Source organism: Colossoma macropomum, unplaced genomic scaffold (assembly GCF_904425465.1).
Source record: "Colossoma macropomum unplaced genomic scaffold, Colossoma_macropomum, whole genome shotgun sequence".
Classification (NCBI taxonomy): Eukaryota; Metazoa; Chordata; class Actinopteri; order Characiformes; family Serrasalmidae; genus Colossoma; species Colossoma macropomum.
The window spans coordinates 35,271,943-35,298,750 of NW_023494801.1; the positions used below are offsets into that span (position 1 = coordinate 35,271,943).

The 26,808-nt window shown below is 41.3% G+C and overlaps 4 protein-coding genes and 1 long non-coding RNA gene across 10 annotated transcripts; 2 read left to right on the forward strand and 3 right to left on the reverse strand.

Annotated features, from left to right (window-relative positions):
* Nucleotides 1-3,524: 3,524 nt before the first annotated feature.
* Nucleotides 3,525-10,573, reverse strand: LOC118820955. 6 transcript variants are annotated; one of them, XR_005008296.1, is made up of 4 exons: nucleotides 7,558-10,573; nucleotides 6,026-7,034; nucleotides 5,804-5,855; nucleotides 3,525-4,245 (listed from the first exon to the last, which is right to left on the reverse strand). It is a non-coding gene; the product is annotated as an uncharacterized LOC118820955 (long non-coding RNA). The 6 variants fall into 6 exon arrangements; XR_005008294.1 differs by lacking the exon at nucleotides 3,525-4,245 and adding an exon at nucleotides 4,995-5,709; XR_005008293.1 differs by having other exon boundaries at nucleotides 5,804-7,034.
* A 5,445-nt stretch (nucleotides 10,574-16,018) lies between these two features.
* On the forward strand, nucleotides 16,019-21,611 carry LOC118820951 (histone H4). Its single transcript, XM_036589303.1, has 2 exons — nucleotides 16,019-16,419; nucleotides 21,298-21,611. Exons 1-2 carry the CDS (start codon nucleotides 16,401-16,403, stop codon nucleotides 21,588-21,590), a joined length of 312 nt encoding a protein of 103 aa, XP_036445196.1. The 5' UTR covers nucleotides 16,019-16,400; the 3' UTR covers nucleotides 21,591-21,611.
* A 588-nt stretch (nucleotides 21,612-22,199) lies between these two features.
* Nucleotides 22,200-22,867, forward strand: LOC118820949 (histone H2B). Its single transcript, XM_036589302.1, has one exon. It carries the CDS (start codon nucleotides 22,452-22,454, stop codon nucleotides 22,824-22,826), a length of 375 nt encoding a protein of 124 aa, XP_036445195.1. The 5' UTR covers nucleotides 22,200-22,451; the 3' UTR covers nucleotides 22,827-22,867.
* A 244-nt stretch (nucleotides 22,868-23,111) lies between these two features.
* LOC118820939 (histone H3) lies at nucleotides 23,112-23,913 on the reverse strand. The gene has a single exon (XM_036589292.1). It carries the CDS (start codon nucleotides 23,816-23,818, stop codon nucleotides 23,408-23,410), a length of 411 nt encoding a protein of 136 aa, XP_036445185.1. The 5' UTR covers nucleotides 23,819-23,913; the 3' UTR covers nucleotides 23,112-23,407.
* Nucleotides 23,914-24,561: 648 nt separating this feature from the next.
* LOC118820937 (histone H1-like) lies at nucleotides 24,562-25,253 on the reverse strand. The gene has a single exon (XM_036589289.1). It carries the CDS (start codon nucleotides 25,251-25,253, stop codon nucleotides 24,630-24,632), a length of 624 nt encoding a protein of 207 aa, XP_036445182.1. The 3' UTR covers nucleotides 24,562-24,629.
* Between the last annotated feature and the right edge of the window lie 1,555 nt (nucleotides 25,254-26,808).

Here is a 26,808-nt window from a genome sequence, read left to right on the forward strand (position 1 = left end):
CAAACCTTGCAGCACCATCTTTTTAAGAGTGTAAACTCAGCACACCTCCATCAGGATTGGTGCTAAATAAGACTCGCTAAATAAGACCCTTCCCCTAATAAAATCGCAGTAACGCATGGCCTCTTGTGGCCTATCGCTTTATTAACCACTCTTATTAGGCCTCAACGCATAAATTACAGGAGTAACTTCAGCGTCGAACTGTGTAAAAGCTGAATGACTCAGAATCTTCACAGCAAACATGACGAAGTTAAAATGTATAAAGCCTAATAATAACGAACAGACATTAATGGTGTTCAGAGCCAAGAGTTTTCATTATTCTATATAGAACCAATTTCTTTGTTTTCAGCATAACAACATAAGAACCCCTTTGGGCGCTACATAGAACCATATGCAGCACATTCTCTATCAGTCTGAAGAACCCTTTCATGATGCAAAGAAACATTTAATCATGCAAAGGCTTCTTTGAGTGCTCATGGCTCTATATAGAACCATTTTCTTCACTAAAGAACCCTTGAAGAACCTTTTTAAGAGTGTACATCTGTTCTCAAAGGTGTAATAAAAATATCACTCAGTTGAATAGATGTGTACAGTCACACCTGCAGTCTTACCCGATGAAGCGCTTGTTGCTGAACAAGGTGGAAATATTCAAACGAGTATAAATCTGATCCTGTTGATCTGACGGCCTCACAAAAATTGTGGGCAGGTGTTGGAAATTGTTTTATTTTGTTTTATTTGCTAGTGTTCTGTTTACTTTGCTTTAATTGTTAATCATTGCTAAACACTATTAATGCTGAAGGGTGAAAGAAACCACCTCCATTTCTGTTCCCGTGGTTTGAACAATAACACCAAATGGCCTTACAACACCCCAAAGGAGGATGTCCTGGGGCAGAACACAGTAAGGTATTTACGACAGGATTCAAATGTCCCACTGTTCTGTATTACTCTGTTGGGGGTGGGGGGTCAGTTGCTTAGCACAAAAGCTGTGTGTTTGAGCTGCTGTTCAGATTGGGGGAGAGACTAAGGCAGGAATACTGAGCGCTCTCCTTTTAATAAAACCATCATTATTTCTGCAAACCCCGGTCTCCTGAATCTTTTCCATGGCAAGATCAAAGATTTACAACACAGGATAAAGATAAACAAACGGGTCAGACTGACCAATGAGAGGAAAGAGCATTTAGAAGACCACTGCAAACCGTATCTCCATACAAATAAATAAATAAAATTCAACACAATCAAAACAATGTAATGTAGTTTATCTGGTCTAACAAGACTGGGTAATGTAAATTCTGAACTATAGTGATTGGTTTCTATTCAGGTGAAATCCTGATGCAGGTGTGGTGATGAGTTTAAATTCTGATTTTAAACACTCTTAAAAAAGTGTTCAGTGCTTCAAGGGTTCTTTAGTAAAGAATTAGTTCTATGCAGATCCATGAACACTTAAAGAACCCTTTGTGTGATTAAAGTGTTCTTTGCATCATGAAAGCGTTCTTTATTTTGCTTAAATGTGCTTAAAAATCTTATGTCAGAGTAGGGTAAGTACACTGTAAAAAAGAATCCGTGTAATTCATGGTAAAATACCGGCAGCTGTGCTTGCCAGAATTTCACAGTTAAAAGTAAAGGGACAATGTATAAGACATTATGGTATGTTTTTTTGGCAACTGTAAATTTCACAGTTAAAAATTTGTTTGCGGTAAATTACTATAAAAAAAAATTCATATATTGTAAATATGCTCTAAAAATAACAGCTATATTATAAATCTGTTTATGGTTGTCACGGATTCCTTCTTTTCTCCCTCTGAGTGTCTGTTTCTTCCCCTCTGTTGTAGCCAGGTGTCTTTTGTTTTCTTGTACCATGTGCTTTTTTGTTGCTCTGTGTCTCCTCCCTGGTCCTGCCCCCTTGTTATCTGTTCCACCTGCTTGTAGCTCCGCCCCTCATTAGTCCCAGGTGTGTCTCGTTTCCCCTCTGTGTATTTATACCCCTGTGTTTGTTCAGTCTTCGTCTTGCATTGTGAATGTAATCTTGTCTCTTGTTTGCTTGTAGTTTGGTTTTGTTTTTGTTATGGACTCTCATTTCAATAAAAACTTGCATTTGCATCCCGCCTCCATGCCTCAAACGTTACAGAATGCAAGACCACACAGGGAAGCAGCGAGTTTGCAGGACCTAATCAAGGAGAATGAGGTCAGACTTCAGGAGAGCTACCATCTGCTCTGTCGGCTTCAGTTGTTGCTCCCTAGTAAGGAGAAAGCCTCAGCCATGGACGTCACAGCAGCCCTGCCAGCCTCCGTGGACGTCGCTGCAGGGCCACCTGCCTCCGTGGACGTCGCAGCGGCCCAGCCTGCCTCCGAGGACGTTGCTGCAGGGCCGCCTGCCGCCGGGGGCGTCGCAGCAGGGCCGCCTGCCGCCGGGGGCGTCGCAGCAGGGCCGCCTGCCGCCGGGGGCGTCGCAGCAGGGCCGCCTGCCGCCGGGGGCGTCGCAGCAGGGCCGTCTGCCGCCGGGGGCGTCGCTGCGGCCCAGGCTGCCTCCATGGACGCCGCCGCAGGCCCTCCTGCCGCCGAGGACGTCGCTGTGGCCCAGGCTGCTGCCGAGGACGTCACTTCAGAGTTCCCTGACCTGCTGGTTACCTCCATGTCTCCAGACCTGCCCGTGGTCTCAGGGTCACCAGTCCCAGTTCCTGCTCCTGCACCCTGGGATACTCCTTTTCTCACTTCCTGTCCCGCTTCGGCACCGGCCTCTCAGCATCACGCTCCGCCACCAACCTCCCAGAGACCCCCTCCTATGCCAACCTTTCTGCGTCCAGTGACAACCTCCCAGCGTCCTGCTCCAGTGCCGACCTTCCAGTGTCCTGCTCTTCGAACGTTTCCCCGGCTCCTTGTTCAAGTAACATTCTCCTCGCCTTTCAAGTTCCCTGCCCAGTCAACCTCCCAGTTCCTTCACCTACATGAACTTCTTCATTCTGTGTGTGCCCCCATGTCTGTCCAGTCTCCGATCCATAGTTTTGTTTCTGTCCCTGTCACCTTGTATATATCTGTTCTAGTCTCTATCCGGGTTTCTGTTCCTGTGTCTGGTCTTTTTGTACCCATTCCTGTCCATGTCTGTCCCAGTAACCATGTCTGTTCCACTGTCCAGACTTCCCTCTTGTATCCTGTATCTCCGCTCCAGTCTCCTGTTCTCTCTCCACTTTTGTCTTCAGTCCCGTCTCCTGCCCGGTCCCTCCTCCTAACCGGCTCCCACTTTGGATGGCCTTTGTTTTTCGCACCTCGGGAGCTGCGCGTTAGGAGGGGGGTTCTGTCACGGATTCCTTCTTTTCTCCCTCTGAGTGTCTGTTTCTTCCCCTCTGTTGTAGCCATGTGTCTTTTTGTTTTCTTGTACCATGTGCTTTTGTTGTTGCTCTGTGTCTCCTCCCTGGTCCTGCCCCCTTGTTATCTGTTCCACCTGCTTGTAGCTCCGCCCCTCATTAGTCCCAGGTGTGTCTCGTTTCCCCTCTGTGTATTGTTGTATTGTATCTTATTTGCTTGTTGCGCTTGTAGTTTGGTTTTGTTTTGTTTTTGTTATGGACTCTCATTTCAATAAAAACTCGCATTTGCATCCCGCCTCCATGCCTCAAACGTTACAATGGTAAACAATTTTAAAAACAACAAATATATTGTAAAGATAATTACGGTCTCTCTCAGTGATGGACACACTAAAACTGTATTATATATTACAGTACTTTATTGCAAAGTTCAACTTTACAGTAAATTACCGGCAGCTGTGGTTGCCAGGATTCCACTGCAAAAAATGGTACAACACATAAGGGGTTACAGTTAGTTGGCATAAACTTTGCAGTCAACTACTGTTTATGATAAACTACAAAGAAAATAACAAATAAAGTCCATTGTAAACAAAGGTATAGACTACCACAGATAAATATTAAGAAACTGTTTACAGATTTTCTGTGAAAAACAAATTGAACTGATCTAATAACTTGTCCAGCACACTCACAAATTAGTGTTGAGATCTTGAAAAAAACAGCATGTGTCCATATATAGGATAATCCACGGTGGAATGAATAAACCTCATGGACAAAAAACAGCCACTTGCCCTGGTTGATCAAGAGTAATGAGTCACCGAGTCCAGACTTGACTGAAGAGGGTGTTCAACATGGGATAGACTCTCACATGGACATGATGCTCAAGAAACTGGAACTTGAGGACTCACATGTTGCCCATCAGGTGTTTGTTCACTGTGGGCTGGCACCATCCTCTCTGCACCGTAAAACAGAAAAAAAGCAGTTAGATTGATGTAGTTCTTGAGCATGATGCCTACACGGAGATAAACTGACAGTTAACTGTTGACTGTTGTTAAGCTGAGCTCCCATGATGTATAGGAGAAACCAGGAACCATATTGCAGAAACTTCTTACCTCTGAAATCTTTTTAGGTCACCATGACAACTTCAGTTAGGACTGAAATTAGGACAAACCCCAACAGGGTCCTCACTTCTGTTTAAGGTCCGTTTCTATGGTTTTTAGGCAGCTGTGTCAGCAGCATAGTTCACTACCAGCATAATGAGCTCCATTTATTTCTACTGTAAAACGCTGCTTTCACTGTGAGATGATTTTCTTTTCTAACTCTGCGTTTTAAAGATCTCAGACACTGCAGACTCGATCTCCACCGCCCCTCTGATCACCTTCGTGTGTTAATGTTGATGATGAAATATTACAGTGATGGTGGTGAATAATAAGAAATAATGAGGGGGGCTCTCACAATATTCTTAACTTAGCCCACAAGTTTTGTTTGACCTTTTTACATCATGGTCGGTTGCTAGGTAACTGTCAACTTCAACTGAGTAGGTTAAGATTTCCTACATTGAGATAAGATGTTGCAAGATAAGATAAAGAGCCTAAATTAATATAAAATTTGCTTCTGTAATACGAATGTGAAAAATCTTAACCCTCAAATCTAAAAGATAGCGAGTTTCTGTAATATGGCACAGCATTCTAGAATATAGTTTATAGTCGACAGAGTATCAGGGCAAAAGGTAGAAACAGATGTCATTTCACTTTTGAGCCTATTCACAGCCCAACCTCCGCTACTCACGTTGTCTTTCCTTTTCCTCCATATCTACCTCCTTTTATTTATTTATTTTTTTTAAGGTGAACACTAGGGATAGGTATCGAGAGCTGGTATTAAACTGCTACCTGTTCCAGACTGGTCAGTAAGGGTAAGACATTCAAAAGTGTGGGCTCACGAAATTTAATGATAATGCAGCTAAATGCAATACATTGTGTTATTTAGGTTCTGTCTGAAACTTAGTGGAGTCAAGGGTCTGGTCCAAAACTGAAGCTTTTTATTTCAACTCTGCAAATCAGCATTTACAGCCAGGGAAACAAACAGCCTAAAGGCTAGAAACAAAAGCACCTGCATTTTTTTTTTTTTCCTTTTCCCAAACGCCACTACCCCACCTGTATTCAGGATCTTCAACCTAAAAGGCCCGGTGAAAGTGAAACTAAAGCAGCCAAAATTAAAAATTTCTTTTCCAAATGAACTGCTGACTAAGTGTATTGCTTATGGTTGTTACTATTTTCAATTGCTTTTTCAAATTTTTTTCAAGCTGGTAGAACACATATACATATTGTTATTGCAGCATCCAAGGTTCCATTTCAGCTTGGGCCCTTTTCTGCATATCATCCCCTCTCTCCACTGTGTTTCCTGTCTATTAATACTGCATCTGTCCAATAAAGCAGAAATGCCAAACAAATCATCTTTGAAAGTTAAAATCAAAAACAGCTTGCTTTTGATATTTAAATGTATTAGAATCTCACCGTTTTCCTAGGTGCCACAAAGGCCAGCAAGTTGTTACTTCCAGGTCTATAACTGCTCACAGGAGTATGAAAGCAATGCATGAAAGGTGGCAAGAGTGAAAGACTTACATTTTTACACTTGTAATAAACAGAATTTATACAAGAGCGGTGTGTATAGATAATTAAGACATTTTACTCTTAAAATGTTAAAACATTTGTTAGACATGTGCTCAGTTTACTTACCTTAGAGGAGATTATTAGATTATTAGATCTTAGCAATGCCAGCAGCCTTCAACCTACTCTGGAGTGTCACAAAAGAACTGAAACAAAGGCTCAAGTGGTCTTAAGCTCTGCAAACTCCCTGCATGGGTCACAGACAATTTCAAATCAAAAAAAGTGACCAAATCTTCTGAAAAGTTGCTTCTGGCAAAAGAAAAAGAAAAAGCCAAAATTGGAAAGCTCCCTGTATGTATTGTAAAATCTTGAACTAAATTACTGTTTGCCATTTTCAGAATTATATAATGAAAGTCAGTCTTCCCCTTTAAAATGTTTAAGCTAACTGAAACAGCCTCCGACAAAAATGACAAACATAATTGCTGTTGCTTTGAACTGTTCAAGTAATCATCAGGCATTAGTAATTCCACCAAAATGTACAATAAGCCAGTTCACATAAATTTAAAAGAACTAAACACTGCTTATTAAAACACTAAAGCTAGCTGAAAACATCAAAGAACACTATTCTGAATGTCAACAATTAACAGTGCATACTGTTCCATACAGCTAGTACTGTATAAGAGTTCAGTTGGATAAATCCATCCTGAACATGTCCCTCTCCACTTGTGATCAGAGAGATCTGCGATGAGGGTGAGGACTCTTGGGTTTACTGACAGTTGTTTCTTGTTTTTCCTTGTTTCAATTTTTGTGCCCCTCTCTGGATTGATGTTGAAGAAACACCTTTGCGAACACAAGAACTCATAACCAACCACAATATACGGTGATTTGTTCTGAAGAGGAGATTTAACTCATATGTGTGTGTGTGTATATATATATATATATATATATATATATGTACACGTACACACACACATATACCTCTGAAGGAACTCAAGTGTGGAGCCCAAATACACGGGATAGTGGATATTGAGGCAGTAATAGCTTCCAAACATCAAACAGATATCAGAAATGAAGGTGGAGGTTTGGTCATTGTGGTCTAGACTCAGCATGAACTGCTTTGAGGTATAGCAGGAGGTTCCTGCAAAGAAGATACAGGTAGACAATAATTAACAGCACATCAGCAATTACCATCCAAAAGTGGTCTTAAAAGATGCTACTTGTGTTTCTTCCCCATCCAGTGGTATTTTCTCCTCTATATGAGTGTAGTTTGACCTGTCAGCTGTCCTTTCCTGTGGTGAGAACAAGTGCTTCACCAGGACTGCTGTTCCCCAAAATGAATGAAGTGGAACTGGACCTGCGAACACCACTGTGAGCTGAAAAATGTTTTGAAGAAAGCATGACAACACATTTATTGTGCATTCTGTTCTTGTTGTGCATCCTTCAAACCATTTTAGCAGCTTAAAATGGTGTTTGCAGGTCGAGATCCATTTCATTCACTTCAGAGATGAAACAGTCCCGATGAAGCATTTGTTCCCACAAAGAAGGAGCTGACAGGTCAAACTTGGAAGATCTATTATACTTGTATGGAGAAAAAAATAGGGGGAAGAAACACAACTAGCATTTTTAAGCATGATGATGCGTTTGATTAAATATTTCCTTACATTAGCTTAGGCTCCTTCAGTAAAACTGAATATTAACTTGGCACATACAATGATGCATGGAGTCACAGGCAAGCTTTCCACTTGTACTTCTGTTGCCAGACATGTTTCATCTACATAGTGTAAGAGGTTCTCCTCTTTTTCCTCGAAATAGGAGAAATGAAGGAGCACCACATCCTTGACATCTTCTGGGCAACACTCCAACTGTCATCTCAGAATTTTCAGCTTTGTGACAGCCTGCAAAACTCTTTTGTTCTTGTTCGCACAAACGGTTCTCATGAAGTCCAGAAGCCGTTTTCCCTTTTTTTCCCACACTTGTTAGTAAAGTCTCTTTTAGTGATACTCCAGTGAGCTCTTGGAAGTGAACCACCATGCCAATCTCTCGGAACAAAAAAGGCCAATTCTCCATGAAGCACTGCAGATCTGTACCCTTATTCATCTCTTTACGTTGGGAGTAGTAGGTGCACTTCATAAGGGTTTTTACCTCATCTGAGCTGAAGTTAGTTTGTTCACTGAGGACCTTCATTTTGTCTTCTTTCTCCTGTTGGCTTTCTGGTGTCTCACTCACTGGCATTAAGTTCATGTCCCAACTTATGCAGCCATCAGTGTCTCCACCCCCAACGATTGTAGTGTCTCCTCTACTATATTTAGAATTGAGGCTGGGAGGTCTGGTAACACCTCAGTAATGGCACTGCTTATGTTGATTTGCTCTGGATCATCCATTTCTGACTATGAAAGTGTGAATAAATCTCATTTAACACCAGAACAACAGCCCAAGACATTCATTAGTGTGACAACACACTGTGTTTCAAAGGAACCACTTGGTATCCATCCTTCATGTAAGATGGCAATGGATAGAAATCAGTCAAGTCATTGATGTTTAGACACTACATCTTTTCACTGGCTTTCTTAACTGAGTACAGATGGTACTGAGGAAGGAATTCTGCTATGTATACACGGACACCAGAAAATGGACAATGTCATTTTTTTATCAAAATAAGCACTAGTTCACCAAACTCCATGGAATCAGTGTTCCCTGTGACAAGGAATTGTCCTTTCTTGTATGATGTTCCCTTATACAGAATTTCTACTGTGACCTTTGTCTTGGTCTCAGTGAGGCCAAATTGTCTGACTGCATCTTGAATGGATTTACTGTATAATACTGAGTAAAATGGAGAAGGACCTTTAACTTGCAAGACAGTCTGACCCACTGATCCAGCAGAAAGATAAGCCTGCAACATCTGATGTCTTTCAGAGAGAGTATGGCAGAGGTTTTTGAAATTCTTCAAATTCCTCGTACATCTCTTGAAATAACTGTGCTTACTTTCAAATCGCATTGTCCACAGCCTGATCAAGAGGCCACACTTCAGAATCAGTGCTGGGTAATTATGTAAATAATGATGCTTTGGTTTGAGGTTACTCTCTGGGAATAGAGCCTTTCTTGACTCTAAATATTCTTGAATAAGAACATCAAGATATGCAACCTGAGGCACAGAGATTTTCTGAGCACATATCATGTCCACAATGTCTTTCAGCTGCAGAGTCAACTGCCACACATCATCTGCTGTATCTTTCCCTCTGTCATCAATTATGAGAGGCAGCAGCCTTAGAAAATTCCAATTCTGCATGGCCTGTCATTAGAGATGTCATTAGACAAGGTGGCAAACCTGGCTGACACACATTAAAGTATTTCAAAAAACTGAATACTGACTTGAATTTTATGCCTTCCACATCAGGAGGCGATCAACAGCAGAATTGTAGCTCTCAATGGTGCGCTCCGGTCCGCACAGATTTAGGTCATCACCCTGAAATTCAGATCGTGTTATCAGGCAGTACCTACAGAAATGTTTTGAGCAACTGAAATTTTCAGAGAAGCCACCAATGCAATGCGAGTCCAAATTTTCTCCAGCAATGTAATATATGGTTCCTTTGACTGCTGTTTCATCTGTTAGTACAATCCCTTTCTCCTCCAATTCCTTCAAGTCTGCTATTAATTCAGAACACCTTAGCATGCCCAAATTCTTTGAAATCTTTCTCTCTGCACAATAAAACAAGTGACATGTGGTCTGTGTCAGACCATACATGAAGTGGCACATTAGCAACAGACACATAAGCAGCTAATATTTTATGTCTTGTTCTTGCAGAGCCTAAAGGGTTAACGACCTCAAAGCCATCCTGGTATAGTACTAGCTTCAAATACGATGGATGTTGACCAAAAAAAATCGTTGGATCTTAATATCTGACCATCACTAATGTCACATCTGAAGGAGACTCAGTTGAGTGCTCCCCTGACACACAACTCCGCCACAGATCAGATTCTAACAAGCATTTCAAAGTCTCTCTCACAGGCACATAATAGGCAGACAGATCTGTGCTGTTCTCATCTCTTCCTAAACATATTTTCTTAGGTTCCACATAGTTGAACATTTTTTTGTAAGACTGAGCTCTTGAGAATGCTGTCCTCACTGGCCCTGCGTGACATGTAGAGAACAGATCAAATCCCCGGACAGACTCACAAACTTTGGTGACGTCCTCATCTGATAATGATGTCATTTTTTAGCAGCGAAGTAAGTTTACTCAAAGTATATGTCTGACCCAGGTCATGTATGTTTTGCATCTCCTCCGCGATGTTCTGTATGGTCGAAGCAGGTAGAAGAAACTGCCCCTGCAATTTTAAGTAGAATAAGCCGACGTTTCGAAGAAAAAGATCGCTGATTTTTTTCTGACACATCCATTTGACTCTCATCTTGTACCTGCCTCACACACACGAGGGTCAAAGTCTACTGATTCAGTTGGAACACGTGATGACTGAGAAGCAGATTCTCTGTATAAATCACTAACGCTGCTCTCTGCGCTTCTGTGACATGTGGGCGGTAAACTAACGGCACGACCTTCAACAACACGCTCCCTCAACTGCGCTATTAGAGCTTCAGTGTCTCTACACTGGCGCTCTCACAGCGCCGATCCGCATTTAAAATCGGTAACAGCCGCCCCGACAGGAACGTTAACAGAAGCAGATACGCCTCCGGTAAAAATGAGCCTTAAACGCTCCAAATCTACAAAACGTCTGTTTACAGGCGGCTCCGAAACACTTAAACAACGCGGTTCATTTCGATGAAATTTGCAACGAAGCACAGAACCTAAACATTTCTTTAGCCAACCTTGGGTAAAGTTAGCGAGCTAACGTTAAGTTAACTTACCGTTCAATAGCGAGATAACTTAGTTATTTCAAGGACAACACAAAACTGCAAACAAGGCCGTGTTAACATCAACGCTAACCCCAGCCAGCTGGGTAACGTTAGGTCAATTACTAAACCTGACCCAGCTAACGCTAGCAAACTTAACGTAATATTAACGTAGTTATTACAAACCCAAACGACCCTTCGAGAAAGCTTTTACTCTCAGACTGGAATAATTTATGTTGACGTGCTGACCTGAAGGACGCATTCCTCTAAGCCCAGCAGACAGGACGCTGTGCCATCAGCGCTGCCCGCGTAATCCTCACGGACCAGCACAGCTAGGCGCGCTGAAACGGCGGCAATCGCTCGGTGATGGGGTCACAAGTTCGCTCTCCGTTAGGCTTGCACAGGAGCCTCTCTCCTCCCTCTCCGTCTAAATTAGGAAGTTACCATGGACTCTGAGGTAGTTTAAAAACAAAGCATAATCGTTTGTGAGCAGCTGGTGAGCAAATATTTCTTAAAGCCACTTACAGCAGTGTTTTACAGGCTGTATCATAGGCTGAAGAATCTAATGTTAACCCACGCTTTGGAGTTTTTGTTCTGTAGAGAAAAAAAAAAAAGAAAGAAACATGGTATTATTAATTATAATGCACATAATTGTTATCATTTTCGTTTAAACTGTGCGTATTTTAATTATGTTGGAGAGCCACATTTTATTGTGTGTAATTGAAATAAATAAGAAAAAAATAGTATGGAAAATTAAATCACTATGTTGTTACAAAATGACAATATAAAAGACAATATCTATGTTCTTATTACATCAGTAAAGTTATGCCTCATTAGTTATGTTAATTAGGGTAATTGCTGCAATCATCTAATGTCCTATGTGTTCTTATAACAACAACCTGGTAGATCCTAGCAACCAACAAAAAACATCCCAGCAACTCCCTAGCAACCAACTAGTATACCTAGCAACCACCTATAAACACTATAGCAACCACCAAGAACACCCTAGCAACTATCTATTATCACCCAAGCAACTGCCTATTATCACCCAAGCAAACACCCAAAACACCCTAGCAACCACCTACAGTGACCCCAGTAACCACTCAGTACATTCTATCATGTAGAAACACCCTGACAACGACCACATACATCTTAGCAACCGCTAAGTACACTGTACCGATACCCTAGCAACACCCAGTATTCTATAGCAGCCACCAAGCACTCTAGCAGCCTAACAATCGCCTAGAAAAACCAGCCACCATAAACCATAAACACCCTATCACCCATGTAGAACATTCCAGCAGTCACCTAGAAACACCCTAACAACATCTCTAACCACAACAACAGCCATCTTGCACTCTCTAACAACCACCTAGTACTCCTTGGCAACCAAATACTTCACCTTAGCAACAACCTAGATACACAACAGCAGCCATCTTAGTTGTCACATCTTAGTTTATAGCCTGGAACAGCCTTGCAGCCACCTACAAAGACCTTAGCAACTGGCTACCCAGATAGCAAGCATATATTGGTCTGCTGGTTTGATAAGACACCCCGCTGACTGTTTGCCACTGCTGTTCCACCCTCAGACCACCCAGATTTTTGTCCTGCATAAAAACTCTACCTACATTTTAATCTCCCCAAACAGGTTTTAAATGGACAGAGCCTTTTATTTTAGAAAAAAAGAAACTAATATGACAAACAACTAAGAGAAAAATAATGACGAGGCCTGATATAAAATGATTTTATAGAAAATGTTGCTGCTGACTCTGTGCTAAATTAAAATTATTTACTAAACTAATTTGGCGGCTCGGTGGCGCAGTGGGTAGCGCTGTCGCCTCACAGCAAGAATGGCCTGGGTTCAATTCCCGGCCGGGTGACCAGGGTCCTTTCTGTGTGGAGTTTGCCTGTTCTCCCCGTGTCTGCGTGGGTTTCCTCCCACAGTCCAAAAACATGCAGTCAGGCTGATTGGACACACTAAATTGCCCCTAGGTGTGAGTGTGTGTGACTGTGTATGTCTGCCCTGCGATAGACTGGCGACCTGTCCAGGGTGTATCCTGCCTTCCGCCCAATGACAGCTGGGATAGGCTCCAGCACCCCACCGCGACCCAGAAGGATAAGCGGTTTAGATGATGGATGGATACTAAACTAATTTACAAAGTAAAATAGGAAAAAAATAAGTAAAAAGGACTGTGAGTGGAAAATGAGTGGAACTTTTTCTATTACTCTGCTTAAACACCAGTGGGCCACTCAGAGAACACTGAACAAAACGCCAGTGGACCACCAGCTTTGCCATCAGCGGGCCAACAGTAGTCCTCTATCCTCTTGCTATCAGGGTAGTACACCCTAGCAACCACCTACACCTTAGCAACCACATGGTACACGCTAGCAGCCACCTAGTTCATCTTATCAAACACAACATCCCAGCAGCCACCTTGTGCATCTTCGTAACCAACTAAAACACCTTACCAATCACCTAGACCAACAATAGCAAACACCTACAATCACCTTAGCAACCATCTAAAAACACCCTTACAACCAACTAGTAAACCCTGGCCACCACCAAAGATTGCTAGCATTGGTGCACAGCAATCAGTTGAATTTCTTAAAGAAATACATCTTTCTGGAAATGTTTTTGTTTTCATTGCACATAACACATTAACTGTCAGATTGAACCCATATTTACAAGGATATCGCCTAAAGTTACATATACGTATATTTTACGTTTACCATATTTATGTTTTACCATGAAATAAACATTATTTAACAAACGTACTAAATTTTTAACATCTTGTTTCTATAGAAATGAAGGTATAATTTTGCTGAATGGTGGAAGGCTTTAGACTGTAAATTTAAATGTACACATCAGCAAAATCCGTAGTTTATACAAAGTAATACTGTTAATTTTAGGGTAATTACTTGCTAGTGGCTTTATGGTATTTTCCCATTAATTTTACCAAAAAATTTATATTTTCACAGTAAAATTGTGCATTTTCTACATATTATGACAGGAAAAATTAAAGTAATGTAGTGCTTCTTGATTTAGGGTAAGCCATTATATCCAGTACAGTGAGATACTATTTTGCATTTCATGGTCTTTTACTGTTGCCAATTCATAGTTTTTTTTTATTGTAATATCTACGGACATTTTTTACAGTGTACCATAAAAATGAATTGAATGAATGGAAACTAACTGGACCAATCATTTTTATGTACGATGCACACCTTTTTCATTTTAAATTATTTTAAACAAAAAGAGCAAAAGCAACACAAGCCAGGCTGACAGATTTAAGCTACAGCCAAACTGCAAAAATGGTAACTTGTAAAATGTACTTTGTGGTAACAAGCAAATTAAAGTTTTATTTAAATCAAATGCTTTGAGTAAAATGCTGGTTCATTCAAATGATTTAGTTTAATTACTTGTTACCACATGAAGTAATGTTCTAGGTTGAACTGACATTTTAACAGTGCAGTGTAGGGACACTTTCAGGAACAGAGCACACATTAACTCACTTTTACAGCCAGAGGTGCTAGATAATTAACCAAAGAACAAGAGGGAAACACATACATCAGGGAAGCTTGACCAGGCGGTAAACAGAACAGGGGAACAACATGTATAATATGCGAATAGATGGTGCCAGAAGACAACGGGAGATACAAGAGTTTTACACAACGAACTTTCACTGACCAAACAAACACAAGTGAATCAAATAAGTCACAGTAGCTCACTGTGTTTTTTGCCTCTGTGGTCTTTCTGTTCCTCACTGTATCATGTTTCCATGATCGTGGCACTGAAAACACACAAACTGTAAAAATGGCTCCTCAGATCAGCCTAAAAGATTGATGTGGTATGAATGATTCTTTACATCAGTGTGATTTTTTTGAGTTGAATAAAAATAGTTCATGTTACTACATGGGGTCATTTTCCTAACTCAGTGCTGGGTCAATACTGGACAAACACAGCCCTGGGTAGATATGACCCAACATCTTGGGTTATTAGTCTTAGCTCTTTGGGTCAAGCAATTAACCCAACAGCTGTGCACTTTTTACTGTATTGCTGGGTTAAATGAACCAAAGGCTGGGTTGTTTTCTTTTTTCCATTCTATTCCACTGATCAATTCAAATAACTAATTCATTTTTACAGTAGTCATCTTACAGTAAGAAATCTGAGTGAGTCTGTTGATGTGGGTTGTTTGTGGAGATCATGATCATCATGATGATGATTCAGAGGTGTAGTGACCGGCCCACTGACCGATACACCAGCACTACTGGCTGTTCAGCAGCCTGATGGCTTGGGCCGTCATATGGCTGATCAGGCGATTCTGTTATTCCCAGCTGTTGCTAGAAAACATGGCAGAAGACAGCAAATATCAAAGGACTGACAAAGAAATTAAAATGAACTTCTATGAAAACACAGTGATTTTAGATGCTAAACAGATTTAAGGTGCCTGCAGCTGATCTTAAGTCATTTTATTACATCAGTGCATTTTATCTTTGTGAAATGCAGTCATAACATTAAACATAACGGCGAAAAGAAGTTGCTGAATGTCAAACATTTCTCTGTAAACTCGCTCCATGTTTCTCTGATGTTCATCATAAAGACAAGGCTTTAAAAAGTGTGTGTGTGTGTTCACTGTAGAAAGAGACACAGAGAATGAGTGTGAGCTACTTACACTGAAGAAGAGTTTGATGCAATCTTACATTGAAAACGAGGGGAGGGACATTTCCTCAGAGAAAAATCTGAGCTTCCTGTGAAAAACAAAGGGTTTTTTTTTTTGTTCATTAAAAAAAATGTGTAATATTTATTTATTTATTTATTTATTTATTTATTTATTTATTTATTTATTTATTTCTGATCAGAGAAGCGAAAACACTGCAGAAAGACCATCCCAGCTGTTTTGGGCTGAGGGCGATTTGTCATCGATGGAGCTTGGATGCCATCGTGTGGTCAAAATGTAAACCTGCAAGTTTCAGATAGTTCCCTGTGTGGAAACATTGTGTAGCTGAGTGACTTCTTGAATTGCTGTGTTTGTGAGGCTGAGTGAATAAAATGGGAAATAGAATGTTAATAATTTTAGCGTAGTTACAACAACCAAACCACATCATTTCATACAGTAGTTCAGCCTTTACAGTAAGCAGTCTGATGGTCTTTCTCAGACTTGCCTGTTCACGGTTTGACCACAGGATGGCGCCCAAGACTCATCAGTGACACGTGAATGAGAGCTGTAGCACTTATTTCCTGCATAAACTCCCTCATACATAGTAATATATTGTATATAACACACACACACACACACACACTCACACACACACTCACACACACAGAGACGTTTTTTGTTTTCTACTTTGGACAATTTTTGACATTTCGACTTCAAATGAAATGCGGTTTAGAAGGCTGTAAAGTGCAACTACTAAAAAAATGTATTGATAATAGTCATAATTATAGTAATACAAGTGATATTTATTTTATGGCTGTATTTGCTCTGTGTATCTTTGATTCCATCGTATTGCTGTTTTCTCTGTAGTGTCCGTTGTGTGTCGTGACTCCGCCTCCCGTGTCTTGGCTTCAACTAGGTCCTGTAGAGGAGCATAACAGGCGCGGACGGCGCTCTACCCTGTCACTGATTGTATTCTCGTTACGTGGGAAACAAAGTAGGCAGAATGTCCGGTAGAGGAAAAGGAGGAAATTGATTCCTTTCTCCTTCACTTGAAAAGAAAGTAAGGTAGGATGTCCGGTAGAGGAAAGGGGGAAATTGAAGTTTAAAGAAGAGAATTAGTGTGGTCCTTTTGACCGCAGCACCTCGCGGTGTCTGCGGTCCCTGTTTCCTACTCTTACATTTTGGATTTTCTTCCGGTTTGTGGACTTTTAAGGCACAAAGTTTCGTCTTATTACGCTGAAGGTCTCGACGCGGCAATGGCGTCTCGTGGAGCCTTCAGCGATCGCTTCATCAAATATTGGGTTAAGTTGAAATATATCGGACTTGGAGAACCACCAGACCGTAACTATGTTGGTGAACTCCTTTTTCAGTCCCAGTGGATCACCTTACAGGACATTTATTCTTTCATAAGTCTACCGAATCGAAAAGAGTTTGAAATTTGTTTCAACACAGAAAAAGCTTTACATGTGTTCCTTGAGCTGTACTCTTCCAACCAACATGCTTGGAAGGATTTTGAAGTATTTTCCCCTGCAAACCTGGATGTTAAGACACTTGTTATCAAGTTCTGGACTGGACGCATTTCTGATTATGATGTTGAACTGTACCTAAAACGATTCTGTGATGTCTTAAAGCCCGCAGTTAAACCTGTGGATAATTTTGGAATGTGGTATGGGATTAGGAAATATCAAGTAAAACTCCGCAAAGATGCTGAAGGCAAGATGATGCCCATCCCAAATTCTGTTTCCTTTGGCCCTTACAACGGCAAAATTAGCTATCAAGGTCAAGCCTCCTCATGTTATGTGTGCCAGTCTACAGGACACCAGGCTAAAGAATGTCTGGAAACGAAATGCTGGAAGTGTGGAGGATTTGGCCATAAGGCTATGGAATGTGGAAACACTGCCACCTGCACTTTGTGTGGAGACGTGGGGCACATTTTCTTCACATGCCCTAAATCCTACGCCAATAAATCCAAGCAAAAGCCGAGTGTTCCAAGACATGACAACTTACAGTGTGCGGAAACTGGTGCAGCAACAGAATTGTCAGTGGATGCTACAGTCCAGATGCTGAGTGGTCAAGCTCAAGGTGCAGTTACAATTTCTGCCAAGGACGTAGAGAAAGGAAAGGAAGCTTCCAAACATGCCCAAGGAAAAAAATCTAAAGAGGAAGCAGCCCAAATGGAGACTTCAGAAGCGGATGACGAATCAAGCCCGGATGAGAGCTCGGACAGCGACTCGTCAAGTGACTCATCAGAGAGTGGAGATTTTAGTGAGTCTTCGGAGGAAGAAAAGAAGGAACCGTCACAAAAAGGAAAGAAAGCACCGGACGAGTACACAGAGGATCAACAAATGGATATTGAAAAGACAACTGGAAAGGATCCAGAAGTTCTGAAAGCTGAAAATGAGAAACGGAAGCTGAACTCCTCGACTGAGACTGAAGGTAATGCTGTAAAGAAGAAGAAAAAAAATCAGAAAAAAAGTTGAGAACTGATGTATCATGCATGCCTTTTTATAATTTACTTGTTGCTTCTTGCAATGTTCGTGGTATTCAATCTGCCTTAAATAGATCTAAAAAAATTAATATATTGTTAAGAGAGAAATTAGACATATTGTGTATTCAGGAAACAAGGTTGTCTACTTTTAAAGATGTTGCTGAAGTACAAAAGTTATGGGTGAAGGGTAAGTCCTTTCTTTCAATAGGTGACAGTAGAGCAGATGGAATAGGAATCCTTTTCTTTTCTGAAAATGTTGCCGTTATCCAATTAAGAGAAATTATTCCAGGCAGGTTAATGTTTGTTGATGTGTTTTTATTTGGAAAAAAAATTAGAATAATAAATTTATATACAGCCCAAGATAGAGTTAGAAAAATACAGCTTTTTAATAAAATTAAAACTTTGCTATGTGTAGGATTTTATGTAATTGTCTGTGGTGATTTTAATACAGTTACAGATGAGAGAGACAGAATAGCAGAAAGGTCAAGTAAAATCGGTAGAGAAGGTAATGTTTTGAAACAAATAATGAACGAATACAATATGCAGGATACATTTAGAATGGTTTATCCTGATCGTATAGACTTTACAAGGTTTGATAGAACATGTAAAACTAGAATAGATAGAATTTATGTTAATAAAAAATTTACTGTAATTTCATATAAAACTAAAATGCTTATAGATTCTGATCATTTGACAGTTACATCTACAATAAATTTTTTAAATGATAAAAGTGTCAACTATTGGAAATTGAATACAAAAATCTTAAAATATCCCAATATTTTGTTGGAATTAAAAGATGAGCTTGCAAGAATTAGATCTCTAAATATTCTGACCAAAGATAAGTATGAAGTATGGGAAATTTTAAAAACACGTGTTAAAAATTATTTTAAATATAAAAGCAAATTAATTAATCAGGAAAAAAACGTGAGATATAACCATATAATGGAGCAATATATTAACTTGAAATTAAAACCATGCATAACTGCAGTTGAAGAAAATAGTTTACGTGAATTAAAGGATGAAATTGATGTTATGAATAATGAACATTTACAGAAATTGCAGATTAAACTTGGTGTTCATCTTGATGAAACTTTGAATCCATCTCAAATATCTCATCTGTTTTCAAAACAAAAGCAAAGATCTTGTGTTACTAGCATCAGAGATAAAAGTGGTATTATTATTACCGAATCAGGAAAAGTTAGACATACAATAAAAGAGCTTTGTGAGGAAATGTATCAAGAAATAGAAATAGATGTTAACATGTTAAAGTCCTTTTTGAACTTTAAATATAATTATTATTTTGATCATTTGGGAGATGAGGTAATAGAAAGTGAAGTAGTGTCTGCCATTAAACAGCTAAACACTGGGAAATCTCCTGGGAAAGATGGCTTGCCCTCGGAATTTTATCAAATGTGTATTTTTGACTTATCTAACTTACTTACACGGGTGTTTAATGAGGGTATTGGAAAAGGTTATATGTATGACACGTTTTATGATGGGGTGTTATCATTATTGTATAAAAAGGGTGATGCCAGTGATATTAACAACTGGAGACACCTTACTTTGATGAATGTTGATTACAAGATCTTTGCAAAAGTAATAATGAATAGATTAAATGATATTTTGGATTTAATCATAGCTAAAGAGCAAACATGTGCTATTAAAGGGAGAGCTATGTGGGATAATTTGAACACTTTAAGAGAACTGGTATATGAGAGTGGTGAAAGTTTTTATATTGTTACTCTTGATCAGAAAAAAGCTTTTGATTATGTCTCTAGAACTTATTTATGGGAAGTGTTTAGAATGTATAATTTTCCTGATAATTTTATTAAAATGATCATGTGTTTATATGCTAAAAGCAATATACAGATTAATGTGAATGGCAATTTGACAGATTCCTTTGAAGTTATGAGGGGTGTAAAGCAAGGTTGCCCTCTTAGTGCAGCTCTTTATGTATTGGCTATAAGTCCTTTGATCACAAAAGTTAGGAACGATGAGCGTTTAAAAGGAGTAACTGTAGGTGGAAGGAAAGTTGTGATCTCTGCATATGCAGATGACATAACTGTTTTTGTTAAATCTAAAAATGAATTAGATGCAATATTTGAACATTTTAAAATGTATGAACAAGTATCAGGAGCAAGACTAAATGTCTCTAAATCTGAATGTGTTTGGATAGGGAATCCTGAAAATAAGTTTGTGGTTAATATACCAGAAACTCAAAATTTAAAGGTTTTAGGAATTTGTATAAACAATAAAGATTGTGTCGAGAATAATTGGAATGGAAAAGTAGAAGTTATAAAAGAAGAAGTGAGTAAATGGAAAAATTGTGATTTAAGCTATAAAACTAGAATAAATATAGTTAAGACTTATATTTTATCAAAAATTTTATTTTTATCTTGCATATTTCCACCTACAGATAAATGGCTCAAAATTGTGAATAAATTATGTTGTAATTTTATATGGGATTCCACTAGAGAAGTAACAAAACGAAACTTGCTATATAAGAGGAAAGATTTGGGGGGATTAGGAGCCATAGATATCGCCATTAAAACCAAAATCTCTGTGTGTAAAATCATTGCAAATGGTATAAATAGACAAGCAGATTGGATTGGAAATATTACCAATTGGAAGCAAAAAAAGGGTCGTGCTAGAACATCAGTACCCTATTATAAGTTGTTATATGGTGATTTTATAAACAAATACAAACATTTAGATATCGATTGGATTAATGATTCAAATAAAAAGATATATGGGTTAATAACTGATGAAGAGTACGGCTCAAAGGTAGAATTTAGAAATCTTGTAGGAGAAGAAAATGACAGGTGTATTAAAAATCTTCTGTGTAAAAAACTTTCTGACAAACAGGGAGATCTCTCATGGCTGATGGCCGTAAGAAGGCTGCCAGTGAGAGCTGTAGTAAGATGGAGTTGCTTTGTGAAAACCACTTTATGCCCCATGCCAAATTGCCAAGAAGAAGAGACTTTAGACCATTTTTTATTCAACTGTTATCGCTCTCAAGAAGTGTGGGAGATGGTTAAGGATATGGGTTTAGAAATAAATATACATATGAAATCTATAATATATGGGATTTTTGATGAAAAAGTAGATAACAGGAAACATGAGTTCTTGTGGTTTATCATCGCTATTGTAAAGTCTAAACTTTGGAAAACAAGATGTCGGATGACCATAGACCAACAATTCGTGTCCAGCAGAGACGTTTTTAAACAAATTAAAATTGAACTAAAGAGACTGCGGACGTTGAACACGCCATTCAAAGACGTTGACTTGTGGGACATTTTTGAATTGTAGGTGTTAAGGTATGTGTATATATATGCTGTCTTTCTTATGCTCTGTCTGTTTTATATGTTGAATTGTTGCTAACCAAATAAAGTTTCAAAAAAAAAAAGAAAAGGTGGAAAAGGTCTCGGGAAAGGAGGCGCTAAGCGTCACCGCAAAGTGCTCCGCGATAACATCCAGGGTATCACGAAGCCGGCTATCCGCCGTTTGGCTCGCCGTGGCGGTGTCAAGCGTATCTCGGGTCTGATCTACGAGGAGACCCGCGGCGTGCTCAAGGTGTTCCTGGAGAACGTGATCAGGGACGCCGTCACCTACACCGAGCACGCCAAGAGGAAGACCGTCACCGCCATGGATGTGGTTTACGCCCTGAAGCGTCAGGGACGAACCCTGTACGGCTTCGGAGGTTAAGCGCTCGACTCGAACAACGATAAACACAACGGCTCTTCTAAGAGCCCCCCACGTTTCCGCTTAAAGAGCTTTTCTTTATGACCCGATACAGACTTTTTCATTCTGACTAGCTAGTTATTTTACTTCTTAAAGGCTGACTGAATGACCATAATTTAATGCCGGAATAACTAGACGAGTGGGGGCGAAAGTTTAAACTAACCAGACGCCCCCTCTCCCCCAAAAGTGTTTTAAATATTATAATCATTTTATTCCAGAATCAGGATACTGCTTTATTAGTCCTACAACGGGGGAATTCTCAAGCCACTCAAGAAAAATAAAAATCTTTAAAGCTTTAAAACAGCTTTATTGGCCAGGTACGCTTAACACATACAAGGATTTTGGTTTTGGTTACAGGAGCTCTCAGCGCACAGTTTAAATTATTATTTACACTTCGCAGTTGTGTATAATATAAGAATAAAAATAAAACAAAAAACGAGAATAGAATGTGCATCCTACCATCTCACACACACACACAGTCACATTTTTAAACCTTGCACTGTGCCAAAAATGTGATATATTTCACGCGCGTCCCTGAGTTCTCGAGCCTGTAACTTGCATGTGTGTGTGTGTGTGTTTATGGAATAAACCTGATAGAAACGTATGTATTGTACATGACGCACGGTAGCTAAGAATGCGCGGGAAGGTGAACAAAGGAAGAGTCTTTAGCTGGGGGGAGGAGGAGGAGAAGGAGGGGGAGCTGGGAGTTGTCCGCCAAGTGAGCCGTTCAGAAGGGCGGAGCTATAATTTGAATATCGGAGTCTAGATAAGCCGGTGCCGGGCGCTCCTCCTCATTCTTCAGTTTTATTCGAAGAGAAGAAAATCATGCCTGAACCCGCCAAGTCCGCCCCGAAGAAGGGCTCCAAGAAAGCCGTGACCAAGACGGCTGGTAAGGGAGGCAAGAAGCGCAGAAAGTCCAGGAAGGAGAGCTACGCTATCTACGTGTACAAGGTGCTGAAGCAGGTCCACCCCGACACCGGCATTTCCTCCAAGGCGATGGGCATCATGAACTCGTTCGTCAACGACATCTTCGAGCGCATCGCCGGTGAGTCGTCCCGTTTGGCTCATTACAACAAACGCTCCACCATCACGTCCAGGGAGATCCAGACCGCCGTGCGCCTGCTTCTTCCCGGTGAGCTGGCCAAGCACGCCGTGTCCGAGGGCACCAAGGCCGTCACCAAGTACACCAGCTCCAAGTAAGAAGTGACGGAGACTTCATTAAACCCAACGGCTCTTTTAAGAGCCACCCACGTTTTCGCACAAAGAGCTTTTTGTTTCCGTTGTGTGGGTGAAAACACGATGATTTGCGGAGTTGGGGAGAAAATATTATTTGGGGTTCTGCCGTGCCAGTTGATTTTTCCCGTCCAGTTTCTGTTCGTGTGCTCTTTTGTGCAGGTAGTGTACCAAAAGGGATTAATTAAATGCTTAAATACGTATTTTTATATATAAAAATACTGCTGCTAATTTGTAAGGTTGTAAATAACCTAGACATAGCACCCGCGTACAGAATGTCGAAGAGCAGTGTTTATTATTTATTTTTGGTGTGTGTTCGTAGTGCTGGGTAAATACTGAGCGACAAGCTTTGTAATATGGGCGTGTGAAACGAATCATTCTCAAGCCACTCATCAGCAACAGAACCATCTCCTCAGTCACAGCACTTAAGAGAACTCGGAGTGGGGGACGCTATCTAGGACAGTTGCTCTTTTGGACAGAGAAGTGAGGGGGCTCTTAAAAGAGCCGTTGGGGTGTTTTGGGGGAAACCTGGCAGCGCTCCGTTGAATTTAAGCGCGCTCTCCTCTGATACGGCGGGCCAGCTGGATATCTTTAGGCATGATGGTGACTCTCTTGGCGTGAATGGCGCACAGGTTAGTGTCCTCGAACAGACCCACCAAGTACGCCTCGCTAGCCTCCTGCAGGGCCATGACGGCAGAGCTCTGGAAGCGGAGATCGGTCTTGAAGTCCTGAGCGATCTCCCGCACCAGGCGCTGGAAGGGCAGCTTGCGGATCAGCAGCTCTGTGGATTTCTGGTAACGGCGGATCTCCCTGAGAGCCACGGTGCCGGGCCTGTAACGGTGAGGCTTCTTGACGCCGCCGGTAGCCGGGGCGCTCTTACGAGCAGCCTTGGTAGCCAGCTGCTTCCTCGGAGCTTTGCCACCGGTGGACTTACGGGCGGTCTGTTTAGTTCTTGCCATGATGTCAAACTGCACGCCTCCCTACCAGAGCTATAGAATAAGTTCAGACGCATACCGCGGCGCTTTTAAGCGCTCGAGCTGCTCGCCGCTCATTGGGCGTCTTGAATGTGCCCGCCTCCCATTGGACGACTCCCCACGCGTTGGCTGAACGCTATTGGGCGTCAACATTTCAAATCGCAAGACTCTGCCCCAACGCCTTGGCGGGCTCCTGTCATAAAACTTTAGGGTCCGCCCACCGTTCCTCTCCAAGCCCTCTGCTTCTCTCCCTCCCCTTCGTGTACATATATATATATATATATATATATATATATATATATATATATATATATATATATATATATATATATACGTAATATAGGTGTGTTTTTATTTTCTTGTTTTGCTTCTAAATTACAAAAATACATTTGATAATTAACTTTTTATCTTGTGTGCTGCAGACATAAATAGGTTTTGTTTTATTACTGTATATACTTTTAAATTATTATTTGATAATTAATCCTTCATCTTAATTGTTTTATTATCAATCATGGTTTTGTAATTATGATTATAATAATAAGAGTAATAATAATTACAAAGAAGGAAACAAAGAAATAAAGTCCCTGTTTCCGCGCTTTTTTGACCCCATTTCGGCTCCTATTGTAAATGCAAACGGCACCTCCGTTACAACGTCGAGCCTGGCGCTTTCCAATATCGCTACTTAACAGTAATGACCAGCTTACGGAAAACGTAACTCTGAGAGGAAAATGTGGGTGGCTCTTAAAAGAGCCGTTTTTTCAATAGGAGAAGCAGGACGTGAAGGTCAACGGCACGTTTACTTCTTCTTGGGGGCGGCCTTTTTCGCCGCCTTGGGCTTCGCTGCTTTGGGCTTGACGGCCTTTGTTTTCTTCGGGCTCTTGGCCGCCTTCTTCGGGGCCGCAGGCTTCTTGGCTTTTTTGGGAGACTTGGCGACTTTCTTGGCGGCCGCGGGCTTCTTCGCCGCTACCTTCTTGGCTTTCTTCGGCGATTTCTTGGCGGCCGCGGGCTTCTTTGCCGCTACCTTCTTGGGCTTCTTGGCCGCGGCGGGCTTTTTGGCGGCCACCTTCTTGGGTTTGGACGCTGCTTTCTTCGCCGGCTTCTTCTTGGCCTCGGCTTGCTTCTTGTTGAGCTTGAAAGAGCCTGACGCACCGGTGCCTTTGGTCTGCACCAGAGTGCCCTTCGTCACGAGGCTCTTGACGGCGAGCTTGACGCGGGAGTTGTTCTTGTCCACGTCGTAGCCGCCGGCAGCCAGGGCTTTCTTGAGGGCGGCGAGAGACACGCCGCTCCTCTCCTTAGACTGAGAAACAGCCTTGACGATGAGCTCGCCGACGCTGGGGCCGGCTTTCTTGGGCCGGGCGGCGCTTTTCTTCTTGGGAGCTTTGGCCGGCGCGGCGGCTGGAGCGGGAACGACTTCTGCCATCGTTCTGCTTTTGCTGCGAGCGGAGCGACAATGAGCGCGAACTGCACTGCTCAGAGGAACCTCCCTCTCAGGCGGGGAGCCGGCCCCTTAAAAGGCACATGAGAACGGGGTAGACTCAATCTGGCGGGCGCTGTGCAGTAGTGTCTCAGTGACGCGCTCAGATTTGTGTTTTCTCGTGGCATTTATCGGGCAAAATACGAGCGAAAGCGCCGCTTGGCGAGCGTCCAACGGCTCGCTACTCTAAAACAGGCTCTACTGTGTGTCCCCAGTCTGGGAATGGGCGCGCAGCGACGCCTCGTTTTACAGGACGCTCTTAAAAGAGCGCCGGGCGGTCGCCGCTCCGAACGAGAGACGGAGTATTTGGCGCGATAATCGGTGGAAAACGGCGGCAAACGTCGGCGTGAACCTTCGGAGAGCTCAACGGCGCGTTCGGGGAGAACCTCGGCGAGGGCGCGGGCGAACTTCCAGCGACCGAGCCCCTCGTTGACTATGTGTAAAACGGGCTCTCTTGGAGCGGGTAAAGCACAGGCGTGACATCAGCGGCACGCAGGGCCAGAGCCTGCTCTCTGCTGATGTGCTGTTGTAAAAAAAAACAAAAAAAACAAAAAAAACAATGTAAATGAACTTTGATTTGACCAGTGGGAAGTAGTCCTAAGCTTATATGAAAAACATTATTATATTATTATATTTTACTGTATGGCTCTCTCTGTCACGTGCAGCTCTCTTCCTGTGAGTGTGTGTGAGACCCTCTGTGTAAACGCAAAGTGCAGTGGTGTGTGCCAAGCAGGCCCAATCTAGGAGAGGCACACACTCAGAGAATAACCTGTTTGTTCCATCTGAGAACTAAAATGTCTTTGAAGGAGAAAAGCACATACGCAGAGAGACTTAGTTATAACCATATTGAATAGTAGGAATAAAGTTTAGAGGTCTAGGCCTGATTGTGGCCTTGGCCTATGATTATCTTTGAAAATGTATTTTACTTCTTGGTTTGGAAATAATGGAATAATTATTGATAAAAAATCACTAATGACATTAATAATGTTGTGAAAGGTAATAAAATAACCTATGTTTGGATATAATGGTTTTCAATGTAGTCATGAAAGTTGGAGATAATGATGTGTAACTGAAAAGATTTGAAATATTTGGGATGGGCAAGGAGGCGTCATCACCTTACTCTGACCTCAGTAACAGTCGAGGTCTAGCCCTAAATCTACTTTCACTTTTACTAACTTCACCATGAACCTCAAAAAACTCTACATTTATTATTACTCTAACTACACGTTAAGCCAGAGGAAAGGTTGTAAGACTAATTTGGCCTACTCCAACTACAATATGAACTTAAAGCCTGGTTCTGTACCTGATTTTAATTTTATAGCTTCATCATAAGTCTAATGGAGCGCTATAGATTCACATTTACATTTACAGAATTTAGCAGACGCTCTTATCCAGAGCGACTTACAAGAAGTGCTTTGTCTATCTAGAGAAAGTATCTTTGCGGGTTACCAATAGGTTAGAGAGAAAGCCAGTCCTGAGCTCAGATACTGATAGAAACAAA